The sequence below is a fragment of the Leptonychotes weddellii genome, chromosome 4, assembly GCF_054177405.1.
Source record: "Leptonychotes weddellii isolate Sample4059 chromosome 4, ASM5417740v2, whole genome shotgun sequence".
Lineage (NCBI taxonomy): Eukaryota > Metazoa > Chordata > Mammalia > Carnivora > Phocidae > Leptonychotes > Leptonychotes weddellii.
The window spans coordinates 147978611-148003354 of record NC_138372.1 but is presented as its reverse complement, the minus strand read 5'-3'; the positions used below and the strand labels follow the sequence as shown (position 1 = coordinate 148003354).

The 24744-nt window shown below is 31.2% G+C and overlaps 1 protein-coding gene across 2 annotated transcripts in view; it reads left to right on the top strand.

The window, feature by feature from the left end:
* Window positions 1-24744, top strand: part of CSMD3 (CUB and Sushi multiple domains 3) — a 1160890-nt gene that overhangs the window by 452649 nt on the left and 683497 nt on the right. Inside the window, exon 8 of one of the 2 annotated variants that reach the window (XM_081816412.1) lies at window positions 21019-21096. The exons of the other annotated variant lie outside the window; for it this stretch is intronic. Coding sequence (XP_081672538.1) covers window positions 21019-21096 — 78 coding nt within the window. The remainder of the gene's footprint in view (window positions 1-21018; window positions 21097-24744) is intronic. 2 annotated transcript variants of the gene reach the window in all.

The window sequence follows — 24744 nt, the reverse complement described above, 5'->3', positions numbered from 1 at the left end:
TTTGGGCAAAATGGAAACGTTCTATCTGGTGATTATTTTATAAAGCTTGCTCTTCTATATCTAAATTACCTATCGTCTGAGCTATATCATTGTACTGAGATTTCTCATTTTGAAGAGGTAACAGCTATTCATTGAGATTATGGATCCAAATTTAAATATCCATTAACTTTCTAATTTTTATAGAAAAAAGGCCAAATCATATGTTGGTAATTTTCTAGTTAATTAACATAAGCCTACCTTTTACAAAATTAGGAAGTGTAGCAAGAGTATTTTTCTGTTTCTTGGTAGCAAGTTTCATTGAGCAGTTCATGAAAAAAAAAATCAGTGTAGAGTCATAAATAAAAGGACTTCATTTATATCGATATATGCTTTGGTGGAAATATTAATTGAACATGTTTCAAGTACAAAATACCTACTCCAACTCTATTTCCAACTCATCATCATATATTCTCCAAACTGGTTATGGTTTATGTAGCATGGTTGGGCATGGTTTATACAGAGCATGATGTAAGTAATGGAAAGCATTCTGTACTTAGTGTACACGAAGGAGAAAAATCAAGACAACTTTCCATAAGTTGGTTGAAAATCATACAGAAGATATCTCAGAAGCTCATTTCCATCAAAATCCATACTGAAGGTACTTTAGTTTTCTTTAATAAGCATCCTAAAATGAATTCTTAACATGTAGTAGTCTCCTTTAAAGAATTAAATCAACATCACCTTGCTTCTCTATTCACTTTCTTACCATATTTCCACTGCTAAGAATATAGGAGTCATGATAAAATTTATGATTTGCTTAATCAAGTAGAAACTTTTTCTTAGTACCAGGAAATTTAAAAAGTGTAAATATTATTAGAACATTAGGGAAAAACCCTCTTTTCAGTTTTTTCACTCTCTTCGGAAAATTGCATGAGCTAACATTGACAAACTCCTCTGTAACCCATTGAATAAAAGACAGGTAATTCTCAAACATAAGTTTATTATATAAATCAAGGAATAATACAAATACTGCTTTAGTCAAAGTTTGCTAACAAGTGATATGAGAAACTCTGGGGTTACAAATTAATATTTTATAAAACTGGGAAAAATAATTCATTTTGGAAAAAGAATAGTAGTAGTCAGTTACTCAATAAAATGATTTGAAAATTACTCAATCTAATATTTTGAACCACATTCATAAGCATATTAAGCATATTACTTCCTTGATAAATTCTAAATCAATGCTCAAATTTTCTCAATTGTCATAATCTCCTAACTCTCTTTTAGAGCTAATACATGTTTCATCCTTTCCCATATTCTTTCTAAAATAGTGTTTCTGAATATAATAGCCATTTGGTAGTGCCATCTACTTTTGAAATAAATATTTCTCATTTATGTTTAAGTTATGTGTATGGAAAACATTCTAAATGGTACATTATTTTTTCAGTGACTGAAATTATTATACTTTTATCAAATCTCTGTATTAATTAGAATTGGTTCTTCTGACTCTTCTTCAGTAATCAACTGTTTCAGTGATTTCAGATATCTAGTTATTACATTTGAGACACAAACTTTTAACATTTTAGGTAAAAAATGTTAGAAATAAAAGAGACCTATTATCCTATGTCAATAATATTGTTTTTGAAAACACTCAATATTTAGCTATATTTTCAGACATACAATAGACTTTGAAAACTTGACTCTTAGCAGGGCCAAATTTCCAAATTGGAATCGGCTGACATCAAAGCAGTATTCTTTATAAAAATAATTCCAGCTTACCAGACATGCCTGGGATGCCTACTGAGTACCAGGATGTGTTCTAGAAAATAAAGATAATAGATGACCCCCTCCTTCAAGAGACTGAGATAGAGTGGAAGAAATAGAGAAATCAATCTGGTGGTACAAGGAAAATTTTGTAAAGCTCGTAGCTGATTAGATACTCAAAGAGTTACAGGGTATATGCAGACAGTAGTCATTTAACTGACATTTTGAATGAGTCAATGAACATAATGCAGAACTAATTTCTTATTTTTTTCTAGCTATTTTAGAGAAAACAAATTAGCTTTTGTTCTTCTATTCCATGCTCTACAATGTAGTCAGAATTGCCTTTAAAACCTGATCACATCACACCAGTGCTTTGAAGCTTCCAATGGCTTCTCCATGATCTTAGGAATAAAACCAAGATTTGGTGATAACCCACAGGAGATTCCATGATCTGGCTTTTGTCCATATCTCCAAATTCATCCTGTATGACTCTCACAGTCACTCTATATTTTTTTGGCCAAACAGAAATTCTTGTAGTTGGCCAAACATATCATGTTCTTTTCTTACTTGAAGCTACGTTTATGAACCATTCCTTCCATCCTTTCAACCAGATCATTCTAAGTCCCTTTTGAAATTTTAGTTTAAATTGTCACCTCAAAGAAAGTTAGGTTTTTCTTTTATAACTCACCATTGTACTCTGTACTTTTCCTGCATTTGTAATCACTAGCCCTGTGGCTTGTCCTATAAAATTTACCTCTCTGAGGTAAGGACTGGGTGGGTCTAGTTCATGCTGCATTCCCAGTGCCTAGAACAGCTTCTGAACCATAGACATATTTAAATAATATTTGCTAAACTAATGGATAAATATTTACAATATGACCAGCTAAAGCATTCACCTAAATTTCTTAGAAGTCTTAAAATTATAATTTCCAATATACTCAAATATTTATGTATTTCAGTATTAAAGATAATGACTTCATTTTGTCATAAATATGAATTTGCCAGTGTTTTTAATTCCTAAAAGGCATTGATATTCTCATGAACCCATAATAATATATTGTTTTTATATAGTACCACTTCAAAATTCACAACACAAAACTAGATATAAATATGTCTTGCTGATAGCTCTTATCCATTTATAAAATTGAAGGATATTTATAGTTAAACCCAAGAAAGTTATGAAGTTGATAAATTTCATATGAATAAATATTAATGTTATGCAATGGATATTATTTTGCTGAAAGTCATTACCATTTAAAGCATATATGTGATAGAGATTGTGATTGCATAGGTTCCTTTGAGGTGTTCAAGTCCATACTATTTTATACTGTATGATAATTTAGTTTATTTTTCATAATTTTTCTTTAGTCACACTAATTTCATTTTCATTTTGTGATATCTTTTGATCATTACTAGTTCCCAATTTATTCTCAATAAATTGAGGCAATTAAGTACTTAGAATTGACATCAATATTGCTATAAACACAAAGAAGACACGGACACTAAAACTGCACATAGTATCTGGTACTTGGTACTTGTGTGCTGTGGACTCAAAATCTATATATTAACTTACTATAAATCAGCATAGCTAATTAATTTATTATCAATAACAGCCATGCAATTAATGAATAATTAGAAAAAACTTGGAATGTTTATCAAAGACATTTTCAGTTCTCTATAGAATACTATTCCAATTAATTTTCCTATTATACTATAGTTAAAACATCAGTTAATTTGGGATGCCTGGTGGCTCCATTGGTTGAGCAACTGTCTTTGGCTCAGGTCATGATCCCAGGGTCCTGGGAAGGAGTCCCGCATTGGACTCCTTGCCCAGCGAGAAGCCTGCTTCTCCCTCTGCCTGCCACTGCCCCCTGCTTGTGCTCTCGCTCTCTCTCACAAATAAATAAATAAAATTTTTTAAAAAATCAGTTAATTGACTTTCAATTATCTTAAAATATTTTTTCACTTTCTACTTTTACTCAGTAAAAGAAAACCATTTCCAATTTTCTTCATTTAGAAATAGTCTCTTGACATTGAAATAAAAAGTAAAAAAGAAAGAAGAATACTAATAAACAATGTTGGTTTAGATCTTCTTTAAACTGTGTATTAACACCACACCACAGTTTCCTGTGGTCTTAGCGTCCAGTCGTCCTCAGAAGGAGAATTCAGTTTTTATTGACTGGACTGCAGTCCACTTTTGCCACCTACTATGTGTGAGACCTTGTGCAGGTTACATGAACTATCAGAGCTCTATTTCCACATCTGTAAAATAGTAACATTGTATTACATTAGGGTTTCTGTGAGGATTAAACATGGTATTGGGTGGAAGTGCTAAAAATTCTTAGGTATTTTCTCCCAGTGGAAAGATAAAACCAAATTGCCCACCGTTGCTGGTTAGTTCTGAGGTTGGAGAACTAGACTGAGTCTATACTTGCCCCTTGTTAGCTATCTGGTCTTGAGCAATAACCTCAACTCTCAAATCTCAACTTCTTAGTAATGGAAAAACCTGCCTCATAGTTAGCTGTGTGGAAAAATATAGCACAGTTGTTGACTTGTGTTCAACAAATACTAATTATTGTTACTTGTATAATTATTCACCAAAGAGTTTTAACTCTTATTGTGTGCATGACATTGTACTGGAGAGGAGAGGTATAAAAACGAAGAATGCAGGTTATGCCATCAGGTAGTCTGTATAACTTTAAAAAAAAAAAAAGTAATTACAAATTTACTGTGAGAAATACTACCAGAACAGTATTTTTGAAATGCTATTGAAGTAAGGAGAGCGACTACCACTGAATGTAAAAAGTCAGGGAAGGCTGCACAGAGGATTTTAGAACTAGTTCTTGAAATAGGAATAAAAGTTTCAAACTAGTAAATTGTGTTTATCACAAGATGCAATGAAAATGGTTTGAATAGATACTTGTGCTGAATAAAAATATGAGAAGTCTATACAAAAATAAATACAGAAAGTGTTCAACTATGCTTAATAGGAGTTTACATTCATATAAATAATCTAAAAACAATTGATATTTTTAGTTCACAAAATACCCAGATGTCTAAAATTAGTTAATGTAATAATATCTAGTAATATTTTAAATTTTACCAGAAAACTTTCAACCTTAACTCTAAGCTCTTTTGAAATTATTTATTAATATTTACTTAAACCATCTTTTCCCATAATCCCTAACCCTATAATTCAGTATAGTTCAGCCCTAAGAGATTTCAGCTCAAAGTTGACCTAAGGTAACAGGACTTATGTAATAATATAATTAAAACATTACAAGTAGAGGGGCATCTGAGTGGCTCAGTTGTTAAGTGTCTGCCTTCGGCTCAGGTCATGATCCCAGGGTCCTGGGATCGAGCCCCTCATCGGCCTCGCTGCTCAGCAGGAAGCCTACTTTTCCTTCTCACAGTCCCCTTGCTTGTGCTCCTTCTCAAGCGGTGTCTCTCTCTGTCAAATAAATTAAAAAAAATCTTTTAAAAAAATAAAACATTACAAGTAGAGCATCCTGTACTTCTAGAATTATATATTTGAGAATTATCTAGGATATTTCAGATTCATCTAATACACCATTGTTATTTTGTAAAGAAAATTGTGGTCTGGCAGAGGATATATGAAGAGCTAGTTCATATCGCTAGACTAGTATTCATTCTTTCTTTGATTTATTCAGGATTTATAAGGGTCTAATATATGCAAAGCCTTGTATTAGATGATATTAATGTTAAAGTAATATAGATAATAAGCACAATTGGTGTTTCTTAAGAAGTTTATGGTCATGTCATTTAAAAAATAATCATTAAGATGTGTTTTCTCCACATAATTTAATTTAACATTGTTTTTCTGTTATATTGTAGAATATTTCTTTTTTTTTTTCAATATGTAGACAAGTTCTGTCAGCCGTTAATGAGCAGCATTGGTAGTTGCTGTTTTCGAGTATAAAATGTGGATATATTCTTATGAAGAGTTAGTATATATCAATATATAATTATAAACTCTCTTTTATTGTTCTTCCTAGTGGAATATTAACTTAGATGATTATAACATGTTGTGGAGTCAAATGTGTTATGAGCATTTTACAGCCATTGCTGCTGTTTATTTTGACATAGTGTAGTCGATTTGTCCATAGTATGTTTAATGGTATGTTTAATCATATCAATAGGATCAAGCAGAGCTTTAGTCTGATTTACAAAGTAATATGAAATTATGTTCAACTAAAATTGAATATGATGTAGACTCCCCCCTCTTTTTAACAGCAGCCTAGAAGAAAACCTATTTTAATCATCAGTTTTTGACTAGAACTCTTTATTATTTTCACCTTTAAGATAAGAATGGTTAATTCAGCATAAAACTTCATTTTAGGTCAGCAGTTTTTATCTAAACAAAAGCAGTATTTTTTTTTCATTTTTATCATAAGCAATATTTTTTCAAGTTAGCTTATCTTAATGTTTACATTGCTTAACAGAAAAGGGAAAACAGACTATCAAACAAACTGAAATTTCTAGTTTAATTCAGATGTCAAATTCTGTGATATTTGAATTTTGTTAAAACGAAACCCAAAATGTAATATGACAAAAACTTTATTGTATTGAAGTGATAGTTTTTGTGTGCCTACTACATGCCTTCTACTAATAGGCTTTCTGGCCACATGTAAAATTTTAAATATTTTCAACAGCTTGTAAGCAACCAATACTGTTTTCAAAAATTCTATTAATAGTTTTAGAGAGTATACACTTGTAAATCTAAAACATGTTCTTTTTGTTTTTGTTTTTTTTTAAATCTTCATAAACAATAGCACAATAAAGAAGTTAATTTATGGATGGTTACTTAGATCTTTATGGATATGGATATATGTCCATCAAATATTAGGGTTTTATTGAACATATTATCTCTTTGCTAAGCATGTGATGAATACAAAAGAAGTAGAATATGGTCTTAATTTGGGGCACCTGGGTGGCTCAGTTGGTTAAGCGACTGCCTTCGGCTCAGGTCATGATCCTGGAGTCCCTGGATCAAGTCCCGCATCGGGCTCCCTGCTCGGCAGGAAGCCTGCTTCTCCCCCTGACCCTCCCCCCTCTCATGTGCTCGCTCTCTCTCTCATTCTGTCTCAGATAAATAAATAAAATCTTAAAAAAAAAAAAAGAATATGGTCTTAACTTTTAAGGGAAAAATTGTAGGGATGAAACTGCAGAGAAAAGCTGTCACATCTAAGAGAAGGAATTGCTACAGAATGAATATGATATGTGAGTGGGAATGAGTTATAGCTATCTTCAAATATGTGATGCGTTGTTATATGTAAGAGAGATCAAACTTGTTCGGCCATAGGTTGTAGAATTTGGTGTATGGAACCACAGGGAGATAAAAAATTTTATAAAGAAGACTTCTAACATTGAGTTTTGTTCAAATACAGATTTTGTGTTTCAGGAAGCAGTAAATTCCCAAATCACTAATAAGATATTCAAGCACAGCTTGATGGACAAATTAGTTATTTAGAAAGCATTTAAGCATCAAAGAGTATATCAGTAATATGATTGTTACTGCCCCGTCTAATCCTAAGTGTCTATAAATCTATCCAGATATATATTAAATGTATTTGTCATCATCTTCTATTTCCTCTTGATGTTTGAGTTGATGTGGGCTTATTGTTATGGTTATCAAATTGTATAGCCAATGTTAAAACAACCATAGATGTGGCCAGCACTAATACCAAGGAAGTTGCAGAAGGCTCTCTCCTTATTTTAATAGATGAGAACTCGGCCACATAAACATTTCTCCCAGACCCCAATGCCTACCTATATGCCTTAAATTCTAAAAACTCTCCATTTGAGGATCTAATTCTATCTTTTTAAGTTTAAGATGACAGAGTTACTTTCTTCAGGATCTCCTTTTCTTTTTTCTTTCCTCTTCTTTTCTTCTTTCCTTCCTTTTTGTATTTTCTTTCTGACTTTCTCCCCCTTCATCTCTTTCTTTCAATCTATTTCTTTTCTCACTTCTTTTCTTTAGCAATCTTCCTTCCTTTCTGTCTCCCTCTTTCCCTCCCTCCCTTCCCTTCCTTTCCCTTCCTTCCTTCTTCAACAAATGTTTACTGAGTTACACACCAGACTTTCTTCCAGTTCTTGAGTAAATAACATTGAACAAAAATGAGTAGACCCTGCTTCACTGAGTTTATATTCAAGTGAGGAGAAAAAGACAACATGCAAATAAACAAAAAACTACCCGATGGTAGCAAGGATGGTGAAGAAAATTAAAACAGGCTATGTGATATATGGGTGACTACCTTAGTTTGGAGAGCAGGAAAGGCCTCTTTGAGGAGGTGAAAGTTAAAATGAGACCTGAACATCATGGAAGAAGACAGCCATGCTAAGATCACAGGAGAAAGCATATCAGGTAGAGAAAACAACTAGCTAAAAAGAGTTTTGAGTTTTTCTTGAGAAAAAGGCAGCCCAGTGTGCTGGAGTTCAGTGGCCAAGGAGGAGAGAGGTAGAGATGCGGTAGGAAACTGGTGGAAACCACATACCATGTAGGCTCTGAGGCCCAGGTAAACAGTTTTATTTTAATCTAAAAGAGATGGGAGCCATTGGTGGTCTTTAGCAGGGAAGTGATATTATCTAATGTAACTTTAAGATCTTATTTCAACAAGAAATTAAAGAAAAAATTTAAATAGGGGCAGGCAGACAAATTAGTAATGTATACAGAGGTGCAAATAATAGTTGATAGAGACTGGGAGTCTAAGTTTTAGACTATGCTTCTCAAACTTCAGTGTGAATACAAATCACCTGGCAGTCTTGTTCAAATGCAGATTGTGGTTTGGTGGAATTGGGTGGGATCTGAGGTTCTGCACTTCTAACAAGACTACAGGTTATGTTGATACACTGAATAGCAAGAATTTACGTGAGGATAATTATCATTGAGAGAGAGCAATACTTGTCAAATACTACCTGCTCTCTGTCCATTCTCCAAGAGATCTTGTTCTCCACTTGAAATATTCCCAATGCTGATAAACTCTCTCAGAGGATATAGTAAAATTATATTTTAATTCTGTAAGAATTACTCTAGTGGTGGGAAATTCATGAGTCGAGGGGATATTTTAGGGCAGATGGATTTCCTGGGTCAACTTTAATGACAATAATTTTGTCAACTCTTAAGAATGACTGAGCTGATTATATTAGTTATGATTTCACTGGAAAGATCAATGAATGTATGGATAAATGATGAAAGCATTTCCATGTCAAATTTTAACTCATCTATTACTTTTAATTTTTATGCTAAATTCTATAACTTGAAAGGATTTTTTAAAAAATGTATTATCAAATAAAGAAAACACACAAAGATTAGTTTCCCTTTACTTAGCATGTTTCAAAATCTCTGGAAGGTTAATTGATAGATGGAAGCAAACCAGTGAAAAGAAGAATACAAAATTTGATTATCAAATAAAAAATTTTCATGATTGAATAATTAAGCATTATCTTCTATTTTATATAAATGGCAAAGTTGCATTTGCCTGCTTGAATTCTCAGGTCTTTCTTTATGAGACTAAGTGATGTATGGATTTTCATGCATGTTTAGCATAAATAATAACAGAATAGAGGATTTATAACTTTTTAAAAATTATCTGGTTGCATATGATTCTTGTAAGACACTTTCATTTATTATGTTAATTATTGATTTTTTATGGAAGAACTTTGATATTGGTCAAATAGATACATATCTAACAGGGTATTATTAACATTTAGGTGAGTGTATTACATATAAATATTGACTATTGCATGCTTTATCAATATCTTGTCATTTTTTTTGTTTTTTTTTTCCATTGTTCTCTTGACTTTTTCCTAATTATATTATTTTGTGGAAAACTGTGTTCAGCGTTGATATGTGTAGCAATTTAAAAATCCATGTCTAGAAATGTACTGATTTTTTATTTAAATACATAATTATTTATTATCATCCTCATTTTCTATTCCATTACCACATTTCATCACATTTGTAAAATTGTCAAAACTGTGTTATTCATACCAGTAAATATATTTTTATATTTTGTTGAGTAAGTTGCTCTTAAGGGAGAAAGAAGAGAAAAAATAAATGTTAGAATTTACTTGATAGTAATAGGTTTATATATTTTAGAAAGATATTAGATAAAAATACCCTGAATGCCTGAGAACCGTTATGACAATATTAAGCAATGAAAACATTTTTTTCACAACTGATAAACTTGCAAGTAACTATTTTAACATTTTTATCCAATGCTACCCCTCAAGCCATGATTTTGAGTTATTCTTTTGCAAAGAGATTTTAAGAACTACTGATGACCCTGTGTTTCTGTTTTCCTTTGAGTATATTTTAGAAGGCATATATCTTTTCACGTTAATTGGAACTATCGTCTCAAAACAGTGGTCTTCATAAATGCTATTATTTTTTTTTTGATTTTCAACCCCATCGTTATGCTTGTCAGTAATTGCTAACCATATATCTTGGTAGCTTATTCCTTATATTAACATACTATGTCTCATTTTTATAGAATGGGCAAAGGAAGAAAATATATACTGCATTGATTAAAAAGGAAAGCTTAAAAATTGGAGATGAAAATGGTTTTGTGTGTCACTGATTTCCCCTGATGGTTACCAGAGCTCATTATTTTACCTGTGAATAATGGTCACAGTAAATGTGATGCTTGGGACTTTTAAATCTTTTCCCTTGTTAAAATATTTTGAAGGGGCTAGACTTTCTATCTGTGCTCCAAGTTGGTGCCAAAGTAGACTCTTCTGCCTTTTGGAGTATGAAGGAATGGTCCTATGTTAGAGACACTTTTCTCTTGTTCAGAATTATTTCAGGGCATTTTCACCCACTTTTGCAACAAGCTGCTTCTCTTGCATATAGTTTTCTAGAGCATATGGCTGCCCTGCTGTGCACAGAGTGAAATCGCACAATTAAGTCTTACAATTTTAGGAAGAGCAGAACCTTCATATATGGCAGAACAGCATGGTATTAGGTTTGGGGTGCGTTGCATAGAATATTTTTCTCTTCACAATTACATCATTTATATTCTAAATCATGGATTTATTGCTTTTTAGTGTTGATGGTTGATTTTCCTTTGTTTAAAATATTCTTCAAATGGCATTTCTTCCTCAATACCAAATGGGATTAAAGTGACAAATTTCTAGATGGACTTTTATCTAGATCCCAGAGAGGTTAGAAATTTTTCATTTATAAGGCTTACACTAAGGGAAAAATAAAGTTTATCAACTCTCCTGAACTTTCCATTAGAAAGGAATGCAGCCAAAGATGGTTTAACTAAAAAGATTACAGGATGATTTGAATTTCATATAGCAGTTGGCTTGTGCTACACCTTTTTTATTCATCTGTTCACATTTTTAAAATAAAGTATTAAGAGACTTCAAGCCATAGGACTATACTTGGCACTATCAGTAAATAATCAATATCTTTATTCAATATTAAGTTAATGAAGCCAATTCTATTCCATATTAAAGTGAAACATGCTTAAAGTCAGATATTGTTGACTGCTTAAATTTTATATGATAAGCTTTGATTTAAAAAGTAAATGAGGATAGTATATATTAATCCCATTTATTTGGGTTTTCTGGGATATACATTTGAGAGTTCTGATTAAATATATGGAATGCTGTTATTCCATAGTCAGAAGGTGGTATAGCCACTAGGATTCAAGTATCAGTCAATTGAATGAACGTATTTAACTAACATGTGTATGACCTTGGGAAATCTACTTAGCGCTTATCCATTTTACATCTGTGCAAAGGAGGAAAATAATCCCATTTTGAGTGGATATTTTGTGGTTTAAAAAACAGTAGGCATAGAGTGCCCATACTTTAGATACACAACCAATAAATGATACTGCCCACTTCTGGATCTGGTATAGGAAGAAAATATGCTCTAGTAATATAAAAATTATATAAGGTAAAGCATGAACAAATTAAGAAAATAATTAACACAAAGTTTTAAATTTCTTAGGTAGGTTATTCCTTAGAAATAAATATGGGTAGTTTAATGCAATATTGATAGAGAATTATGGAGGCAACTAATATATTCAGCTTTATTTAACACTATCCATACTGATCTCATGTATAAATTATACCAAAGTAATGTATAGCATTCAATTCATCTTGGGTTTCTATTTACCTCATATTTTTTTGCCAGTTTACCCTTAATTCAGTTACTCTCTAACTTTAGTACAGCCAACTCACTTATCTTTTTATCTACTCTATCCTTGTGAATTTTCTTTGTTTCTTGGGCAGAGCAAAGAAATTGCTAGAAAAGAGAGTAGATATGTACTTCTTCAAAACATTCCCTAGGAATTAAGTAAGCAACTAATGGTAGAATCATGAGCAACAATCACCCATATTTTTACTTAAATGTTACCTTTTGAAGTGTAAGAGTGGTTTTAAATACATTAAAGGATGTTTAATACATATCTCCAATGGATTTCATGTACCGGTGGCATATCCTTCAGAATCCATTGGGAAACAGTGGAACATGGGCTAATTCAATAAGGGTTTACCTTACAAAGGGATTATTTCTAAATGACTGGATGTAAAGAAGCCACAAGCAATCATGCTGTCATGCAGAGTAGTAGAAGTTAGGCTTCATCATTGCTGACCACTGGGATGAGTGGAGGGAGATGTTGGATGAAGGGATGTATATCAGTCTGGTATGAAAAAACTAGTGACCTTCAGTTAAGGTCCTAGTCAATTCCAGTCAAAGTAATGGTGAGAGACCCTGCAGAATCATCCTGATCTAACTTTCCTTCCTCCCACCATCCTGGTAGTCTTCTCCAGAGAATAAGGGAGCCTGTTGATAGAATCTAGAGCTTCACAAACTTAAATGTACATAAGAATCATCTGAGGATCTTCTTAAACCGTAAATTCTAATTCAATAGGTCTGGGGGGGGGGGCTTGGTAGTTTGCTTTTCTGACAAGACTCCAGTTAGTGTCAGCCCTTCTAGACAATGCCTACAATTTATGTGGCAGGATGTAGCCTATTCAGATCAATCTTCTGCCCAAAAAACGAGGAGGATAGATCTGGAAAGGCATGTAGACAGTATAGAACATAGATGGGTTATGATCAGTTCTTTGCTGCCTCAACATCATTTCTTCAGCAGTATAACTCTGCATCAGATATAACTATCAGAGCCCATCTATGCTTGTTTTTTTTTTTTTCCCCCATCTATGCTTGTTTTAAGCAGAAGCCAGGCAATGATACCAAGGCTTCCAGTGAAGAAGTTAGATAAAATATGATAATCTGAAATGAGAGAGATGAGGAAATATTGTTACTTATTAAGGTAATAATATTTTCCTGGATTTTTTATTTAAAATTATTCCCTGTACCAGTGAAATTTGTAGTGGATGAATCTATTCCACTGCCTCAGTCTGATGATATTCATTAACTGTGGTCACTATTATTCAAGCAGTTGTTTCTTTCCCAATTAGTTTCATATTAGAAAGCATTATAGTGATCTCTGATGTCAAATGTAAAACAAATATGGGACATAAAATTACTTCATTTATTTTGAATAAGAAAAAGGATTTTTTTTGTTTGTTTTTAATAAAACTGCAGGTGTATTTTTTTGTTGTTGTTGAGATTATTTGGGAAGTTTTGCCTAATCCTCATATTCCCTAAGGCACTCATGTGAAAACCAGGGCTATCTTAAGCATCCTACTTAAAAAAAAAAAAAAAAAAGAACGTTATCATTTTTCATGTTATATTTTACAGCGAAATTACCCTTAGTAAAATTAAAATGTGAAAATTATGACAAGAGAACAGAAATTACAAACAAAATGAATAGAAAATCATTTCTATTCAAAAGAATATATCAAAAAAGGGCCTAGGGAAATGAATGAAGTGGATCTTAATGTTTAATGGTAGAACTAAAGATAATTTAAAAAGTTCCTCCGAAGCTATCAGAAAAATGAGCATTAAAACAATGAAAGATTAAGACAGTTTTAAAAGTGTTAAAAATGTCTGTGAACCATACCAATGGTGACTCTTCCCATATGGTGACCTTTATTATGCCAATTATAAGAATCCCTAAAGAGAATATAAAAAATCCCACATTTTTCTTATAATCCTGACATTTTACAGCACGCCATAACTGTAAGACCTGTTACGCCAAGCATTGCGGGTGCATCTGCTGGTATCTACATAAGTGTTTTGGATTCCTGAATTTGTTCCATTTCTGGGAGGAAAGAAAGCCCATATACAAATTTTAGAGTCTTTATCCAATAATTAGTTGTGTAATTTTTCAACCAATTATTCAGTCGTCCATTATCTCAAAAAAAGCAACAAAATTGGGGTGCCTGGGTGGCCCAGATGGTTGAGCGTCTGCCTTCGGCTCAGGTCATGATCCCAGGGTCCTGGGATCCCACCCCACAACAGGCTTCTGGCTCAGCGGGGAACCTGCTTCTCCCTCTCCCTCTGCCTCTCCCCCTGTTCCTGCTCTCTCTCTCTGTATCTCTGTGTCTCAAATGAATAAATAAAAATATCTTTTAAAAAAGCAACAAAATTAATTCAGATTTGTAAAAACTAAGAAATTGATTTTATAAAGTATGATGTCTCTTTCCACTCTGGTCACTCTATTAGTTTTCCAAGTAAAAAAAAAAAATGCACTTATTTCTCAATCTGAAATGATTAAAAAATAAGATTTCAAAGATTGAGGGTCTAGGTGTTCTCATTAAAACTTTCAGACTTTATAGCTTCAAAATCTTCTTTTGTAAAAGTGAAAATGGGCCTGTTACAAGAATGCCTTAAAATATGCTGAATAGCTATACCTATGTTCCTAAAAACTAGTATGATTGTATATCTAAGGATGTTTCTATATATTTTTTATTAAATTTACTATTTTGGTCAAAGGCTTTAGGGGTGATATATATATAGATATATATAGAAATCCAGGGAAAGTAGATGATTTAACTTATATACCATCTATACACAGTGAAAAAGACATGACCCAGAATAGTTGAAAATTTTTTAGTATATTGTAGCTCCTAGCCTCTGAAACTGATTAGATCTTAAAATTATAACTAGTAATAACAATGATAAGAATAACTAACATTTATTAAACTCTTGCTGTGTTCTGATACCTGAAATTTGTTGTGGGATTTAAGCATAGTAATACAATATATAATCTTAAATTTTCTTTCAGCTAAAAATTGGACAACACATACATTTATATTTATATACTCTATATGCAAGATTGAGTGCTAGCCACAAACTAGCATGGTAGCATAAATCAAAGCTTAGGACTTTAAAAAAAATTAGAGTGTCTGAACCATATAACTTATTCCTATCAATTTTAAAAGGGATAATGCATTAGATTTTAAGTAATTTCAGAATTGAATATATATCATTTCTTACTACATTTAATTGATTTAATTCCATCATTTTAAATTTGAGAATATTTTGAATCTTACATATGCCTAGTATGTAAGTCTCTACAAATGAACTTTTCAGTGCTTTTGAGCATATTTAGTTGTACCACTGCCTTTTTCATTAAATGGTGGCCAGTACCATTTTTCTTTTTTCAACATATTGGTAAATAAAATACTTTTCACAAAGATTCAGAAGCCACTTACTAATACGTTGCTGAATTTTCTATTATGCCTTTTCAGTGTATAATCCAGAAACATGATCTAATTGCAAAATATCTCCAATCATTTTTAAAAATTATACTACAGAAATGTTTATAATGCAAAATTCTATTCTCAGAAATTTGTATCAAGTGGTAAATCTTATATGAAAGATAGTTAAGGAGACACTGCAAAAATACTGCCTAGCTTTTACTCCAGTGTCAGTATAGTTTCTTGATCTTTCTTCTTCCAAGGATGATGTGGAAGGAGGGACCGATTAGATGCCTTCATGCTAAAAATGTCCTGAAGAAGTGTTTTGTTCTGCCAGTATAGGATATAGAAAACAGGTGTTAAATTTTAATGTGCTTTAGCCCCGTTTCACGAGGCCACAATTTCCTTTAAACAACAAACAAGCAAACAAACAGAATGTATCCTCTTCACACAGTTGGATGTTTTTATAATCTCTCTATATATTTTAAATTTTGGGATAGAATTAGAGTATTCCAATTACATCAGTCTTTCCTTTTCCCTTTGGTCCAAATTCTACACCTAAATACTTAAGAATAAATGAATGAATCTCTTAGAAATGAATAGAGAAGTCAAATAACTTGTCCCATGTCTTTTGGGACTAGCACACAGGTGTCCCAACTCCTAGCCCTGTGATAGAAATACTACAAATAGCACACCATTCTTTAACATGATATTGACCTGTAATAAAATTCCTAACCAATGATTATATTACTTAGTACCCAGGTAATTGAATCCACTGTCAATAGTTAGATGTGCTATAGTCTCTAAATCAAACAACCCAACACATCTTAGTATTAATAACCAAAACAAAACCTAAAGGAATTATTTTATTTGTGTAATTTACTTATTGAGTATAAAGATAAAGATAGGATTGCAATTAATTCAAAATAAGAAGTAAGAATTATACATCCAGGTATCATGATATCAAACACATATATATATGCCTTAAAATGAGGCAAAAGTAACCCCCCCATCAATAAGATAAGATGACTTACTTTCTCAAAAGAAATGAATTACTTTTCCAAAGAACTATAATCTGATTTAATCACAGATTTATAATGCAGCTACTGACACTTACAAGATAAATTACTGTAAAAATAAATACTACAAATTTAGAAGATTATAATGAACAGAATATTGCATTTGTTTTATTTTTATTATTGTGTTAGAATATAATCAAGGTAGAAAATGAAAGGTAACACTCAGTAAATAATGCCATTGTTCTTCTACTAGAGTCCCATAGAAATCTGAAATATTTTTTTCCAATGGAAAAATGTTCTACTCCTTACTAATACTAAATATGTCTGTTTTTTTTCCTTTTCAAAGATCATAGTTCTACAAAATTGCATACTATCTATATGTAGCAATGAAAGAATATAAAAAATGCAGGTATCTGACTTTTGAGATTATGTAGTAAGGAGTCCATTAATTTTCAAATAAGGAACTTGAAACCAGGAGATGTCTTATGACTTTAAGTTTTAGAAGCTCAGTGATAGTGGGAACAGTTAAAGATCTTTTCCAAACCTCCAACTGATGGTTGAATTCCCTTTATCACAACTGTGTGATATGGTCAGTTTCCTAACATTAAACGCTGACACCAACACTAAATCTATTACCTTCCAACTGATTTTCTCCTACTAATACCATATATTCTCAGGTTACACTAATAAAGATTCTCTAACATAAAAAGAAAGTCATATGCCTCCTATTTCAGACATATATGCACACACACATATGTTGATGTTTGAACAACATCAAATTCTTTAACCATATATGTGTATATATGGTTAATTTTAATAAAAGGCATTATAAATTCAATACTTTCAAATAGGTGATTTTAGTTGATTAACATGGAAGTTACATGAGTCTTAAGAAACATCAATCACCATTTTTTGGTAAGTTTTAAAATACATTTTAGATTTCAAATTGATTTTGAAGATAACAGAATAATGATTGATCTGAAAAATACTGCAGTGCTAATCCCCTACAGTGGTTTAAAACTGCTTTAACAGGGACGCCTGGGTGGCTCAGTTGGTTAAGCATCTGGCTTCGGCTCAGGTCATGATCTCAGGGTCCTGGGATCGAGCCCCACATTGGGCTCCCTGCTCAGGGGAGCCTGCTTCTCCCTCTCCCACTCCCCTTGCTTGTGTTCCCTCTCTCTCTGTGTCTCTGTCAAATAAATAAATAAATAAAATAAAACTGCTTTAACAAAGATAACAGAAACAAAATGGTTTTTTTAGTGTCCAGGGCTTAAAACTGAAAAAAATAAAAAAAATAAAGGTAGATTGTGGATTTGATTGTTGCCCTAATGAAGTCCTTTCTCTAGACTTTTTCCATATTGTAAAATATTTCCCTAATACTAAAAAAAGCATAAGTCAAACCAAAAAAGCAATAAAAAAAGGTTAAAAACTGTTTAGCATGTGAAAAGCAGAAGAAAACAAATGAAATAGTTATTTGTGCATATGTCTACATGTCTTGCATTTAATGAAATTTAAAAAAATTATTAGAACATATAGTTTTTATATATTTAAAAATAGCTTTATACATGAAACTACTTCTACTTGAACATGCATTCTTTTATCACTTTTTCCCTCCTGATTTATAATTAATAAAGGAAATCCTCCCAACAAAATGTCTTTAGTTGAATGAGCCAAAATTTACAATATTGCATGTATTCATTCAGTCATACACTCATAGAAATTCCACATGAGTAAAATGCTATTTCTGCCTTTGAGAAGCTCAGAGTTCAGTGAGAGGAATTGACACAAACAACACACCATTATTTAACATTTTCTTAACCTGTATTTATAGACCACAACACATTTTAATATATCTCTATGATAAAGTTTATATGCTTATTACTGAGATATACCTGTTAAAAAGATCAGGTTAATTTTATAATAAGTTAAATATGGTTAATAGAAGCACTCATTGCTTAATGGTATGTTGTTATTTAGTATATATACCTTGTAATACATGACAAAATTTATATTTTTATGGCATATACTTTAGGTTTAACATTTCACTGATACATAATTTAGAGTAGGGTCTTATAGTTGGTACTTGCAGTATTTGTTCTTTCAATTTATTTCTAAAGAGATATACATTGTGTATTCTTTTTATTGAAATCATAAAAAGATCTAAAGTATGTGTTTACTATTTAACAAAGTTTTTTGTGAATTAAAATTTAATATTATTTTCCATTCATTCCTTTTTCTCCTCTAAAATGGATATTCTCCTGGCCTTCTATCTTCTGCATCTGTATTACATCAGAACACATTTTAAAAAGATAGATTTTTTTTTTCTTCAATTGAAATTGAAAAACAGATGCTTAAAAGAGTAAATAATAATAATAATAAAACTGGGTCCTTTTAGAACCAGGAAAATATTTAAAACTCTTTGGTCTGAGGTGATGCTTTTTGAGCTAGGTATTGTTACTGATTTCACTCAACCACATAAACAAGTCTAAATGCAAGCAACTTACATAAACCTTTACACACACACACACACACACACACACACCCCTCTGTAGTTTTCAACATTCTTTATTCCCAGGTACACGTTATAGAATTGAGCTCTTTTTGACCTTCTGGCCTTTTCTTCTTCAATTTTGGCCTTTGGGTTTACAATTTTTTCTTTATTCTTTAAAGAATTCCAGATTTATGCTAAAGCTACCATGAAATCTTCAGGCTCATCTGTAATAGTTGAAGTCACATGTTATAGTGCAGAGGAAAGTAGAGGTAGAATTCCTATTTATAATTCACGTTTGGATTGAGATTATCCAGAACTTTGCCTCAAAATATAAAATGTATATTTTATTAAGAAGAACTTAAGGAAAACAGGAAAATTCACAAAGTGGCAGAACTAAATTTAGAGCAGTTGAATACTGCAGTAGAATTGAACTCTGGCTTACCATGGGGAGGGAGATGTGGAAGAGAAGAAAGCACAATTTTCAAAGGTGGTCTTTCTTTTCCTGATAAAGAATCTCAGAGCTATCAAGAGACTGAGCTGTCATCTAGTCCTAGCCTCTTATTTTAAGAGAAAAGCCCGAGGTCAAAAGACAGATTCTTGTTCAAAATCACACAAATAATAATTGCTAAGAATCGGGTCTCTTAAATCCTGCTCCAACGGTCATTTCCTTCCTTTTTTAAACGTAGTAAGTATAATAGTCCATAACTATATATTCTAGTAAATCATAAGACCCTGTCTCACCCTTCTACTTTTGAGGTATTAATAAGAAACAAATCACATAAAATGTTTCAAAACTAATAAAATACCCGTGATATGAACTACGTGGGTAAAATAGCAAGTAAGAATTAATGAAATGATCATTTTAAGCTATCTAACAAAAATCAGTATTGCTTTTTCCCAATTCATGGCCTGAACAAAACCTAACTGCCTAATGTAATCCCTAGACTGTAAATCTTATAAAAATCAATATGTAAAAATTTCTAAATTATAATTGAAGAAGTTAAGTATATCCCTTGCATTATTATTCATGCTGGTTTTTAAAAGAAAATAATTGATATTTAAATGTCTCATGAGATCAGGTTGCATAACTTTTTTTAATTAGTGGGGTTTCAATTAAATAGATTTCCTTTATTTCACTTGGTGTCATTATTGTTTATCACTTTTAAAAAGTACATAGCGGGCGCCTGGGTGGCTCAGTTGGTTAAGCAACTGCCTTCGGCTCAGGTCATGATTCTGGAGTCCCAGGATCAAGTCCTACATCAGGCTCCCTGCTCAGCAGGGGGTCTGCTTCTCCCTCTGACCCTTCCTCTCTCATGCTCTCTGTCTCCCATTCTCTCAGATAAATAAATAAAATCTTTAAAAAAAAAAAAAGTACATAGCAACTGTAGTTAATCCAATAATTTATACTCTCTTCCTTTATCTAAAATACTTGAAAATTGTTTTAAAAAATATTTCAGTTACTTCATTGAATTTATATTTACCTTTTAGGTAAATACAGTCATATCTATTTTAATACAGTGCACAATGAAATACACCAGCCTCTTATGATACTTTCAATATCATAATATCAAAAACAATAGCAAGTTATTTTAGGTGAAACCCAAATAGTTGTAATTCACTTTTATAAATTTTATAGACCATCATTTCAAAAGCTATGACTTTGAAAATAAATAGTTATTGGCAGAAATACTAAAATATATATTAAGTTTTTCCAATACCATTTTCTTAAGTGTGTCCTAATATTTCACTTCGGCTAAATTACCTAAAAAATTATATTAGTTTAAGAACCTAGTTCATTAAATTCTTCCCACTTTTATAATGTCTCAGTATTTTTATTTTTCTAGTTTAATTTTTCCATAAAACTTCATGAACTCAAGTTATATAAAGTGTTAATGTTTTGCTCTCATATAAAAACTTGCATAATATTTAAAAACATATCCACACATATATGCAGGATTCTCCCTATAGAACACTTAAAATCCTTCACTACTGCTTGGTATTTTACTACTTAGTGATTATATTGCTGTATTATCTTTTTTATTTTCTTCTGGGTATCTACATCAGGCTTAAGAAAGCAGTTTCTTTAACTTGCGTAATTCAATGCTAACAAAATTTGTTAACTTGAATTTTATTTTAAAATTGTATATCCTGATACATGTTTTTGTTTGTTTTCTTAACTAGTGAAAAAGGCCATAGATTTTAAATCTAGAGGATTTAAATTGTTTCCAGGGAAAGACAACAGCAACAAGTTTTCTATCTGTGAGTGTACTCCTTTTTTGTTACTTTCTCTAGTGCAAGAGTGAAGTTTGTGGTGTCTGTGTTGTTTGTGTGTGTTTTATAAAAATGTTTGTGTATTTACCAAATTAACTGCATTAATATCTATATAACATGCATGATTATTATTCAATATTTTCTTGTATTTGAATGTATATTGAGTTAATGGATTACTGTGGTAAACTCCCAAGATGAGAGGTGGAAAAATTCTCTTTGGGCTAGTATGTTGGATAGCATTCTAGTTTTATAATTCTAGGATGTAAGATAAAAAAAAATGAGTGAAATTTCTTAAATTGGCAATTTCTTACAGGAATTTTTATTCAACATAGTTACTTTTCTAAGGAAAAAATTTCCTTTTATAGCAATTTTTTATTTAAGAAAAAATATATTCTCAATTTGAATTATCCATACCCTTTAAGTCAAGTCTTTTGTAAATTAATTATTAACTATAGAATTAATTTTTGTTTTCTCTTGAAAAATCACAAAATGGCCTGAAATATACACATTTATATGCTGCCCCAGTACACAATTTTGCTTAATACTCAGGATTTTATAGATCATCTGAAGTTCATCCTTGAATCTCAAATTAAGAATCACTGAATTAGAGCATTCATATATACTATTGTAAACATATAATAAAATTTTTAGGAGAGCTATGCTACTTGTATTTGTGTTATAAATCAATAGCAGTTTGTAGGAATTTTCTACCCTATTGTTCATTATTTGCATATTTAATAAATTTGGAAAGAAACCATTAATGACCCAACATCTGACTTCTAAAATGATATATTGATAGTAAATAAGATTAATAAATATAGCATATATTATTTTTTAACAGGAATATATTTCTAGCATTATTATTTTTATTCAATTCCAAATAATCTGATAAAATGAGTTTATAGCTATTTCTTTAACAAAGATTATTCATTATAGTTATATCAGAAAAGGATTTTATCTTCATGTTTATTGACTTGTATATATAATGGTAAATGTCAGAAATTGAGCAATTACATCAATTGTCAAAAAAAAAACCTCAGAGCCTATATGTTATCAAACATTTTAAAGTGTCATACTTTTAAAATGTGATTTTACATTTTGTTAGATTTGAAAATACTAAGCCAAAAATAGCAGATATCAGTAGGAAATCATTGATCAAATTAGGTCATCTTTTGCAAAGCCCTAAACAGTTCATTTCAAAGTACTTAGCTGTATAATTATGATTTCTTGTTATATTTTGGGTGTTAAAAACATATCTGTCTGTGTTTAGGGAAAATAAATTTCTCATATATAAATTACTTGATACATTTTGGAAGGACATTCTTCCTATAAAAGAAAATATAAACAGAAAAATTTTGCCAGAAGACTATCCTGGCATACCAAATTTCATCATGTAAATATGAAGTAAAAGTTATATCTTTGCAGACTTAAATATTAGGTTTACTACCTTTTTTTCTAATGTTTTGTCTAGACAATATATTTATTTTGGAACTCTAAGTTTATAGAATTATAAACTATGCTGGTTCACCCTTTGGCTCATTTGGCTATATAAATGTCATTTTATATGCTACATGCTTCGAGTTTTCAGATGTCCTGGGAAATTCAGGCTATTTATACTAAAATAGCTAAGATTTATCAAGGCATTAGAATGTATGTAACTCTCTATATTTGGTATTTTGCTTTAGTGGACATATTATTTTCGTTGCTCTTGCCTAGGGGTTATGGGAGGTGAGCAAGAAAGGAATTTAGACATAACAGTGTATCTGGTAGGCAAAAAGCCTAATTCTTTTAAAAATATTTTATTTAAAGAATATTTGATTTTAAATTGTCAGGAAAAAAGTTAACGAGGCAAAAGAAGTTAAACATGAAGCAAAAATGTTAATTTATTTCATATTTTAAAACATAATTTGCATTTATCCATTACATCTTATGTAAAAGATGAAAAATATTCTTGTGCTTTTTTATTTTTATTTTTTAATATAAATAATCTCAAAAACAAATTATGTATTGCCAATTTCTTATAGTCACAAAATAACAAATCAGCATTATATTAAATTTCATTTCACTACATCTTTTTTCAAATATCATAGTTTCAAAAGTACATTCTCTCTGGTTGTTTATAGAAAAGGTTATATTTTAATATTTATCATTATTATTTATTAACAAGTAAGAATTTGAGTCTTCCCCCCTCTGATATCATTTATTCAATGCAGGGCCAAATAATTTTAAAAGGATAGAATTCTTATACAAACCTTTCAAATGAAAAAACAAAAAACAAACCAAACCTTGTATTTTTTTGAAAAATACAGTCAGTTCTGTTACTGGAACTGCCAGAAGTGAGCATAAGCGAGGACAAGACACGTTGCCAAAGCATATCTTCCCACAGTAGCACCTTTAAAGTTTAACTAGGAAACAAATTAATAAGAGATCCAGGAAGCAACACAGTAATAAAAAAAAAAAAGAGAGAGAGAGAGGAGATCCAGGAAGCTGCATCAGTGTTCATGGGGAGCATTTGGTTGTTTAAATGCTAATTTCGATTCTTTTTCCAGCTTTAATACCTGACCTCTAAAAGCCTCTATTCATCCCTTGTTTTTCATCAAAAAGTATAGATTTGTCAATAAAGGGGAAAAAGTAGATTTTTTTTAAGTTTTAAAGATAAAAACATTTTTAAAAATATTTTAAAATGTTGAAATTAGTGAACTAGTAGTCTTGCCAACTTTTCTACTAGGGTCTTCTAGAATATTAAGGTAGAATTATGAAGAAACTGTGAGCTTCCCATAATGTATTTTTTTCAATTTTATTTTATCTCCAAATCCGTACTTTCATTCATTTCATGTTATTCATTCATTCTTTGATTCTATTTGAGCTACTTCTCCAAGCCAATACCATGCTAGACAAAGAAAGTAAAAAAGGGAATAAAATACAGTCCCAGATGGCAAGGATCCAATATTTTATTGGGAAGCTAGATGAGTTAAGAGGCAATTCTTTGTAGAATATGTAGTATAAAATAACACTCTGTCAACATCCATGATGTTTGGATTCAGAACAAGATCCAAAACACTGTATTTCATAAGGTGGAATAAAAATTTAAAATCTAATATAAAAGAGTCTAAGAAAGGTGGCAATGTAACCAGCTGGGTGAGGTAATGTGGAGAATTCTTTCCAGAATCTACTTGCCTTTATTTATGGAGTAAATTATGTGCTGTATACAATCAGAAACCTCAGAAAACGTGCTTATTATAAACTACCCTTAAGATTGTTGTGAAGATTAAATGAGTTGATACATGTAAAAGATGACTATTTCCTGATGCATACTTATTATATCTTTCTGTTGATTAAGTTTATGTTTTCAAGCTAGAACATGTAATAATATGGTAAATTAATTAAGATTCCTGTACCATATTTATAAACCCATATAAATAAACCCATAAGCCCGTAACTTCAGGGTTATAAGAAATTACAATTCATTTGTTTTTTAAAATCCTGTACCTCCCTTCTTTTATCCACTTTTGTGTGGGGCAAAGAACTCATGTTGCATTAATGATAATAATGGGCATAATAAATATCCTTAGAGATCAGAGCAAAAACAGTATTCCCCATAGTGATGATCTTTTCAAGAGGTAGCACTCAGTCCAT